General features: G+C 47.3%; 1 protein-coding gene across 1 annotated transcript in view; it reads right to left on the bottom strand.

The window, feature by feature from the left end:
• Window positions 1-238: 238 nt before the first annotated feature.
• OSMR (oncostatin M receptor) overlaps window positions 239-10,164 on the bottom strand; it is a 410,044-nt gene continuing 400,118 nt past the window's right edge. The window contains exon 19 of the mRNA XM_086960555.1: window positions 239-1,149. Within this exon, the coding sequence (XP_086816681.1) occupies window positions 490-1,149 (660 nt within the window). The 3' untranslated portion in view covers window positions 239-489. The remainder of the gene's footprint in view (window positions 1,150-10,164) is intronic.

Raw genomic sequence — 10,164 nt, 5'->3', positions numbered from 1 at the left:
AAGCAACACAGCACTGTCTATAAAGGAGATGAGATAATACAAAGGACAGGGAAGCTGTGGGCTACGGGAGGCGTGCCAGAAAGGGGGTGGGTGTTTGAAGAGAATAGTGAAGGGGATAAAGCAGGAGGTGGAAGCATACTTTGTAGTTCATAATGACTTCTTTTGCAGTAACCACGGCAATTAAGACCACATCAGTGCTTTTTTACCATTGGAACATTCAAATTTCATTGGCTAACCATTTCTCTAAATTTTTCACATCTTTATTACTTTTGTTACGCTTTTGGCTTTCTGCATTGCTCTCGCTTAACTCGTGCTATTTACTATAAAAAGTTAGTTGCATTATCTGGAACCAGATCCAACCTCTTTGAGATTTGCCAGTTCCCTTTTGGCACATATTTGTCCTTCCCAATACACAAATGGGCACACTATATTGTCTTCATTGTCCAGCCTCTTCAGATGCTGTTCAGAGAACCCACGTGCTCTTACATTCTAAAGTAGGAACATGTCTGAGTGAGTGGATGCCGGGCTCGCCTCTGAGCTGCTGTCCTGGCCGGTGACTGTCTGTACCCGCTCTAATTGAAAGTCTGGCTGGGCCTTGTAACTTGAACATTGGTCCTTAACAGATGCACCCTGCAACTCCTTTAACTTACAGAAAGGCACCTCAGTCTGGCCTACATACTGAGATACATCTCCAATGCTTGATAGATAACTTGGTGTATTAGGACAGCACACTTTGTCTGTGAGGGCTGTATAAGGCTGTAGCTGAATTTGTGGTTGGTATAACGAGCCGGGAATAATTTGCATGTTATTGGTTTCTGATGTTTCCTCCTCAAAAAAAGTAAAAAGGGGATCCTGTTCATCTTGAGGCACGTAGGTGAGATTTTCAAAACTGCATCTTGCATCTGTGCCAGGAGTAGTGGGCTTGACTTCCACGTCTGGCTTTTCAAAGGCAATATAACCAGGGCTGGCAGAAATTTCACCAGCAGCAAAGTTGAGATTCTCCTCCGTCAGTGGGTCCTCATAGTTGTCAGAGTCAGTAGATGATTTTCCATTGATTGACTGTAGCTTCTCTCTAGCTGCTCTCTTCACCACCTCAAGTTTTTGTGGAATGCAGTCTTCGGGATTCAGCACTGTACTTACAGAGGTGACCTACAACGGAAAATGGAATGGAGTAAATATCAGGACATGATTTGGTCATTAAAAAACGTTTTAAGACAGGTTCAAACAAAAATACATGTTCACCGACTGTCAGGTGTTTAATCTTTGCCAATGGTCAGCATGCTGGGAAAAAAAGACTCTACCACTATTAGCTGTCTGCAGAGAAAATAATTACTCAGTGCCAAGGTCTCTGCATGTCATTTTAGGCTAGGAGGATTAGAACACACAAAGATTAATTTTTTAAGTTAAATTTGTTTATTCAATTTTTAAAACATTTCATGCATTTAAACAGACACCATTGGCAATCAGATGTATGTTGACATCGTTAGAAGAATTTACAAAGCAAATGTTAACCTATAGGCATTACATAGTCAGTGCTTAACGTGAAGCATTCTGGGGGCTCAAAAATAACAGGGTATTAATATTATCAAATGAAATATAAGTGTAAAGCCCCATTGAATCAACATATTAGGGGAGCAGCATATGCCAGCTGCAGTGTAACGCCGCCCTCCCCGACACACCGCTTCCCACACAACCGCACATTGATCCCATATTAAGATTGTATGGTGCCAACCATGGCTAATTAAATGATCATATATTAACTTGGATAAGTACATGAGGTGCACAGTGTTTGGGGCCTTCCAAATTTCCAGGGTTGTAACCCTCTTTTTCATGATGTCTAATGCACTCTGTATCATTAGTTTGCACATGCACCTCATCTATCTCTGAGGGGGTCACCTACATTTCCAAATTTTCCTGCCTGGCGCTGCGGAAATCTGTTAGTATCGCATCCCATGCTGCTGTCAACAGCAACGCATGCAGCCCTATAGTGTCTTTGCGACGGAGCACCACGCTTACCGCCTGGGTCCAGCATATTAAAGATTGAAACCAGGCCTACATAGCTGGGGGTTCAGCAGACTTCCAGCACCTGGTAATGAGTCGCTTGGCTACAATGAGTCCTAGGTATATGAAACTGGTCATTAATTAATATTTTTTAGGCCTCTGATAGAGACCCAAAAGGCATAACTCCCATGTCCACTCTACTGTGCGACCAGGACACTGGGCTAAGAACTTTGTGAGTGTTTCCTAATAAGAGGGTCTAAAGCAGTGCAGGCCCATACCATATGCAGAAGAACATCTCCCACCAGCCCACTGGCTCACTGGTTAGAGAAGGCAGACCCTGATGCAGAGGTCAGACCTGGGACCAGGGTTCAATTCCCGACGCGGCAGGGTCTTGAGCTCAAAAATGTCCACTGACTTGATAATTCTCGCCTCGGTGCCTACTCGAATCATGGGTTCACACTCTGCAACTCTGGGCAATAGCTTGCTTAATCTCCACTACGGCCCACCGCAATGGGATGCCTGGTCTTCACCTTGGGGATGCCCAGTAGGGGTTATCTCACAGGGAAAGCCAGGACGGGTTCCCAAAGAAAGCGCTAAGAGACCTGTCGGTGATTTGGCGCTATATAAATCGAAATTAACATAACATAACATAACATATCTGGGGCATTGGACGTCATTACGGTTAAAGTATTGATTAATCTTAGGTGGAGTCATGTAGGCTCTCTGTGTTATGAAGTATTGAATGAGACAGAATCAAACATTCCGAGGAATATGCGTGGATCCTTCTAGAAGAGCCTGCCATTCCCATTCGATGCTTGGCTGCTGTAGGTCGGTGTCCCTGTGGGCCCTAAGTGATACCAACGGGAGTGCTGCATGTGTCTGTAGTGATTCTGCCATCCATCTGGTGAGGTGTCGCTTGAGCCTAATAGATGCAGATACTGAATTGTCAAGTGCGTCATTGGCTCTTGCGTTATATCACCCCACAATATCTGCAGCATCTGGGTCAGGGCAAAGTAGATATTGGCCGTGCGACAGGCTGTATTTTTCGGTAAGCATATCAAACAGCAGCAGCTGCTTATCGTGATACAGGTCTCCTAGGGTTTGGATTCCCAACTCCTTCCACGAGCAGAACTCTGTCACAGTGATTGCTCGTTGCTGCCTGGGCGTAACAAGCAAGGGCAGGGAGGGCACGTACGGGATGATAGTTTTTGTGATTTCAGGCTGCGATGAAAACAGGTATAGGCTACTGTCAGCAACAGCTGAGAAGGTGCCGCTCTTGTGGAGAAGTGTGGCTCAATGGTAAGAGCAGGCAGACCTCGATGCAGAGCTCTGGCCAGGGACCAGGGTTCGATTCCTGCCCCGGCGGGTCTCTGGCTCATTAATTCCCCATACCGGATATTCTCGCCTCAGTGCCTATTCTGATCATGGGTCCCACGCTGCAACTCTGGGCAATAGCTTGCTTAGTCTCCACAACGGCCCCCACAACGCGAGGGATGCCTGATCTGCACCATGGGGGTGCCCAAGAGTGGACACTTCACAGGGAAAGCCAGGAAGGGTTCCCTTGCGGTATTCGTACAAGCGCCGGGAAACCCACTGCGGGTAGCTGTGCGCTATACAAGTACAAAAACATTTACATTTGTCCTTCCAAGGTGAAATAGTGCTATGATATGGGGTTGGGGGTAGCTTGTTTGACTCGTAACCGTGTCTGCAAGGTAGAGATCACCGATAAACCGGGCCACCCACTGCAGCTGCGCTGCCAAATAGTAATGCTCCATATTGGGCAGGGCAAGACCTCCACAGCTAGTTGGTAGGTACAGTTTGGCCAGTGACAACCTGCTATATGTGCTGTGCCATATAAACTGTCGCATATCTCGTTCGAACATACGGAAAAGTGCTGGCTTGGCATATAAGAGTAAGTTCGTAAAGTGGTAGAGTAGCCTTGGGAGCACCACCATTTTCAGGACAGCGTTTCGGCCCATTATAGTCAGTGGAAGGGTGCGACAAAATGTAATCTGTGACCTGACTGCTGTCATAGCACGTACGAGGTTTCCCTCCAAGAGGTCCTTCGGTTTTCTGTAGATTCGAATTCCGAGGTATTGGAATGCTGCCTGCTGCCAGTGTACCGATGTGTTGTTGATCAACATCATCGGGTCAGGAGTTAACTCAGCGAAGGAGTACAGGCATGACTTCTCCCAGTTTACTTGAAGTCCTGATAGGGAGGCGAACTCTGACAGCACTCTCTTTATCGTTTTGCATAGTTTCCTAATATCCTGGAGACATATCAACAGGTCAGGTCATCCACTTATAAAGAGACTGCATGTGTGCCGTCTCCCTAGGGGAGACCCAATCTTCTTTTGTTTTTGTGGAATGCAGTCTTCGGGATTCAGCACTGTACTTACAGAGGTGACCTACAACGGAAAATGGAATGGAGTAAATATCAGGACATGATTTGGTCATTAAAAAACGTTTTAAGACAGGTTCAAACAAAAATACATGTTCACCGACTGTCAGGTGTTTAATCTTTGCCAATGGTCAGCATGCTGGGAAAAAAAGACTCTACCACTATTAGCTGTCTGCAGAGAAAATAATTACTCAGTGCCAAGGTCTCTGCATGTCATTTTAGGCTAGGAGGATTAGAACACACAAAGATTAATTTTTTAAGTTAAATTTGTTTATTCAATTTTTAAAACATTTCATGCATTTAAACAGACACCATTGGCAATCAGATGTATGTTGACATCGTTAGAAGAATTTACAAAGCAAATGTTAACCTATAGGCATTACATAGTCAGTGCTTAACGTGAAGCATTCTGGGGGCTCAAAAATAACAGGGTATTAATATTATCAAATGAAATATAAGTGTAAAGCCCCATTGAATCAACATATTAGGGGAGCAGCATATGCCAGCTGCAGTGTAACGCCGCCCTCCCCGACACACCGCTTCCCACACAACCGCACATTGATCCCATATTAAGATTGTATGGTGCCAACCATGGCTAATTAAATGATCATATATTAACTTGGATAAGTACATGAGGTGCACAGTGTTTGGGGCCTTCCAAATTTCCAGGGTTGTAACCCTCTTTTTCATGATGTCTAATGCACTCTGTATCATTAGTTTGCACATGCACCTCATCTATCTCTGAGGGGGTCACCTACATTTCCAAATTTTCCTGCCTGGCGCTGCGGAAATCTGTTAGTATCGCATCCCATGCTGCTGTCAACAGCAACGCATGCAGCCCTATAGTGTCTTTGCGACGGAGCACCACGCTTACCGCCTGGGTCCAGCATATTAAAGATTGAAACCAGGCCTACATAGCTGGGGGTTCAGCAGACTTCCAGCACCTGGTAATGAGTCGCTTGGCTACAATGAGTCCTAGGTATATGAAACTGGTCATTAATTAATATTTTTTAGGCCTCTGATAGAGACCCAAAAGGCATAACTCCCAGGTCCACTCTACTGTGCGACCAGGACACTGGGCTAAGAACTTTGTGAGTGTTTCCTAATAAGAGGGTCTAAAGCAGTGCAGGCCCATACCATATGCAGAAGAACATCTCCCACCAGCCCACTGGCTCACTGGTTAGAGAAGGCAGACCCTGATGCAGAGGTCAGACCTGGGACCAGGGTTCAATTCCCGACGCGGCAGGGTCTTGAGCTCAAAAATGTCCACTGACTTGATAATTCTCGCCTCGGTGCCTACTCGAATCATGGGTTCACACTCTGCAACTCTGGGCAATAGCTTGCTTAATCTCCACTACGGCCCACCGCAATGGGATGCCTGGTCTTCACCTTGGGGATGCCCAGTAGGGGTTATCTCGCAGGGAAAGCCAGGACGGGTTCCCAAAGAAAGCGCTAAGAGACCTGTCGGTGATTTGGCGCTATATAAATCGAAATTAACATAACATAACATAACATATCTGGGGCATTGGACGTCATTACGGTTAAAGTATTGATTAATCTTAGGTGGAGTCATGTAGGCTCTCTGTGTTATGAAGTATTGAATGAGACAGAATCAAACATTCCGAGGAATATGCGTGGATCCTTCTAGAAGAGCCTGCCATTCCCATTCGATGCTTGGCTGCTGTAGGTCGGTGTCCCTGTGGGCCCTAAGTGATACCAACGGGAGTGCTGCATGTGTCTGTAGTGATTCTGCCATCCATCTGGTGAGGTGTCGCTTGAGCCTAATAGATGCAGATACTGAATTGTCAAGTGCGTCATTGGCTCTTGCGTTATATCACCCCACAATATCTGCAGCATCTGGGTCAGGGCAAAGTAGATATTGGCCGTGCGACAGGCTGTATTTTTCGGTAAGCATATCAAACAGCAGCAGCTGCTTATCGTGATACAGGTCTCCTAGGGTTTGGATTCCCAACTCCTTCCACGAGCAGAACTCTGTCACAGTGATTGCTCGTTGCTGCCTGGGCGTAACAAGCAAGGGCAGGGAGGGCACGTACGGGATGATAGTTTTTGTGATTTCAGGCTGCGATGAAAACAGGTATAGGCTACTGTCGGCAACAGCTGAGAAGGTGCCGCTCTTGTGGAGAAGTGTGGCTCAATGGTAAGAGCAGGCAGACCTCGATGCAGAGCTCTGGCCAGGGACCAGGGTTCGATTCCTGCCCCGGCGGGTCTCTGGCTCATTAATTCCCCATACCGGATATTCTCGCCTCAGTGCCTATTCTGATCATGGGTCCCACGCTGCAACTCTGGGCAATAGCTTGCTTAGTCTCCACAACGGCCCCCACAACGCGAGGGATGCCTGGTCTGCACCATGGGGGTGCCCAAGAGTGGACACTTCACAGGGAAAGCCAGGAAGGGTTCCCTTGCGGTATTCGTACAAGCGCCGGGAAACCCACTGCGGGTAGCTGTGCGCTATACAAGTACAAAAACATTTACATTTGTCCTTCCAAGGTGAAATAGTGCTATGATATGGGGTTGGGGGTAGCTTGTTTGACTCGTAACCGTGTCTGCAAGGTAGAGATCACCGATAAACCGGGCCACCCACTGCAGCTGCGCTGCCAAATAGTAATGCTCCATATTGGGCAGGGCAAGACCTCCACAGCTAGTTGGTAGGTACAGTTTGGCCAGTGACAACCTGCTATATGTGCTGTGCCATATAAACTGTCGCATATCTCGTTCGAACATACGGAAAAGTGCTGGCTTGGCATATAAGAGTAAGTTCGTAAAGTGGTAGAGTAGCCTTGGGAGCACCACCATTTTCAGGACAGCGTTTCGGCCCATTATAGTCAGTGGAAGGGTGCGACAAAATGTAATCTGTGACCTGACTGCTGTCATAGCACGTACGAGGTTTCCCTCCAAGAGGTCCTTCGGTTTTCTGTAGATTCGAATTCCGAGGTATTGGAATGCTGCCTGCTGCCAGTGTACCGATGTGTTGTTGATCAACATCATCGGGTCAGGAGTTAACTCAGCGAAGGAGTACAGGCATGACTTCTCCCAGTTTACTTGAAGTCCTGATAGGGAGGCGAACTCTGACAGCACTCTCTTTATCGTTTTGCATAGTTTCCTAATATCCTGGAGACATATCAACAGGTCAGGTCATCCACTTATAAAGAGACTGCATGTGTGCCGTCTCCCTAGGGGAGACCCAATCTTCTTTTGTCCTGCGCAAAGGCTCGGTCAGTGGCTTCATGGCCAGCAAAAACAAAAGCGGGGAGAGCAGTCAACCCTGCAGTGTGCCGCACTTGATTGGGATTGGCTGAGATATATATGGGCATGTCTTGACTCCGGCAGTAGGCTGAGTATACAACAGTTTCACCCGACCTAGGAAGTTGGCACCCAGGCCATATTTGCTTTACGCAGCGAATAGGAAATCCCACTTTAGCGTATCAAACTCTTTCTCTAGGTCAAGTACTAGGCAGCGTGAGTGTGCCCAGCACTCCCTCTAGTAGTGAGCTACTCTGAAGAAGCGACTTAGGTTCAGTGGCGTACAACGGGCAGGTACAAACCTGTTTTTGTCTGCATGCATCAGGTGCAGCACTATTGGGGCCAGACGGCTTGCCAGTATTTTGGCTAGTATCTTGTAATCTGTATTTAATAATGCTCACAGACTATACAAGCGCATCAGTTCTCATTCCTGTCTGGTTTAGGCAGCGAGACGAGCAAGGACTCGCGAAGTGTCTCCAGTAATACGGATGCTTCCTGCGAACTGTGGTATAATGAGAGTAGCTGCGGAGTAAAAGCTGACTGGTACACCTTGTAGTATTCGGCTGTCAGCCTGTCAGGGCCAGGCGCTTTACCCGTGGCTAATGCCTGTATTGCCTGCTGCACCTCCACAAGCCAAATTGGTCCATCAAGTTTGGCTCTCTGCCCAGCGCACACCGCAGGCATAATGAGTGGGGATAGGAAGGATTCTAATGCTGTTGGCACTACATGAATGACTGATCTGTACACCCTGGCATACTGGGTGGTAAACTCACAATGAATGTCATATTGACGAGTCAGTAGTTGCCCTGACATGGATCTCAGCTGCAAAACAGGTTGTGTGTCCTCTTGTCTGATTAGCCCTGCTAGCAGTGTGCCCGTACTATCTGTGCCGCATGTGTGTGTGTCACGTGTGCAGCATAGTTTAAGCAACACAGCTTCTCAATGACCTCAGCATGCTTTTGTCTCTCGTCGTCCAGCGCCTGTTGAGTGCCAGTATTGTGTGCTAAGTTGTTTTTTAAGCTGGCAAGCGTGTCTTTGATGTACTTTGCCGAACTGTCGAACTGGCGATGAATACTCCAGTTAAGTCCTAGACATTGCCCTCTAATTACGGCTTTGCACGCATCCCATAACAGACTTGCTTCAGGGCCCGATCTCACATTAGTTTTGAAGTGTCTATTGCTGCGCCCACCGAGGCCCTGAAGGGGGGTGTTCCAACGCTAAAGGCCAGAGCCTCCACAGTTGGGTGGTGAGTTCTGCATCGTCCCCTTGCAGTTGTGTGGCGGTTAAAGTCTGAATGTGTATGGCCAAGGTAGTCTATATTGGTGCAGTCTGCCAGAAGTACTGTGTTCCCCACGAAACGATCTATCAGGACATGTAATCCATTTCAATGTGAGAAGAAGGAATAGAGGCATGTCTGTGGGTTCTGTGTTCTCCACATGTCTACCAGACCCCAATGTCACGGCCACTCCCCTAGTATCCTGGCGTTGGATGTGGCAGCAATTTGCTGCAATGGTGGGGAGGACCTATCCAAATTGGTGTCCAGCACCGCGTTGAAGTTGCACCCTAACAACCAGAGGATACATGACAATGTGACAAAATCTTGACTAGTGTGTGCCAGAAGGCTCCCTGCTCCTTATTGGGGGCATATATGGAACCCAGTATTAGTTGCCTTTCGACAGCACGAAGCGTCCATGTATATCTATTTCTGTTGCCTCTGGTATATATTGGGCTCCTCGCTGGACCCATATCAGAGCTCCTCTGGCTGGCATATGAGGAGTAGCCTGTGGTGAGTATTTGACCCTTCCATCTGTGCTGCAATCTGCGGATCTCTGGCTGTGAAATTTGTGTCTTCTGCAATAGTGCTATTTGGGCTGCATGTCTTATGAGGTATGCATAGATTTCATACCGACATGCTGGTGTGTGCATTCCTCTAACATTCCAAGTAATTATGTTGGTGGGTGGCATGTGTCAGTTGTATAGGTTAATAGTTCATGTGTGGGGCACGGCGCATCGAGTGCGGATGGCAGTTATGGGTTTGCGTGCTAAATGCCTGTTGCATCAGCGCTAATCGCGGCTGCTTAAATGTGGCGTGTGATGCACCCAGCAGGGGAGCAAACAATACAACTTGTAACTGGGGTAGAGCAGAGGGACAACGTGTCTGCCCAAACAACAAACAGCGCCATATGGCAGCTTACAGCAGTTTGAGCCGTGCAACTTTTAGTGAGGGGAAAGCGGGTTGAGCCTACAGGAGATGGGCACGTGGTTGGCCCCAATGTTCATGTTTAAATGAGCACACTGTGTATCTGCCATCGTATATCATTCCAAAATTTTGCTGGGGGCGAGCAGGACCCGTTGTTATGGAACATGAGTACAGGTTATAGTGCGTCGTGTGCACATATGTTGGGGTGGTAATGAATACTTATGCGTATTCAACTATACATTTTAACAATATGACAACTCTATTAGGCATCACATCAGATTGTCTGATGTTTGGGGTGTCA

Source organism: Lissotriton vulgaris, chromosome 3_1, assembly GCF_964263255.1.
Source record: "Lissotriton vulgaris chromosome 3_1, aLisVul1.2, whole genome shotgun sequence".
In the NCBI taxonomy this organism is placed as follows: Eukaryota; Metazoa; Chordata; class Amphibia; order Caudata; family Salamandridae; genus Lissotriton; species Lissotriton vulgaris.
Note: the sequence above shows the minus strand (reverse complement) of the source record. Positions and strands in the feature narration are given on the sequence as shown.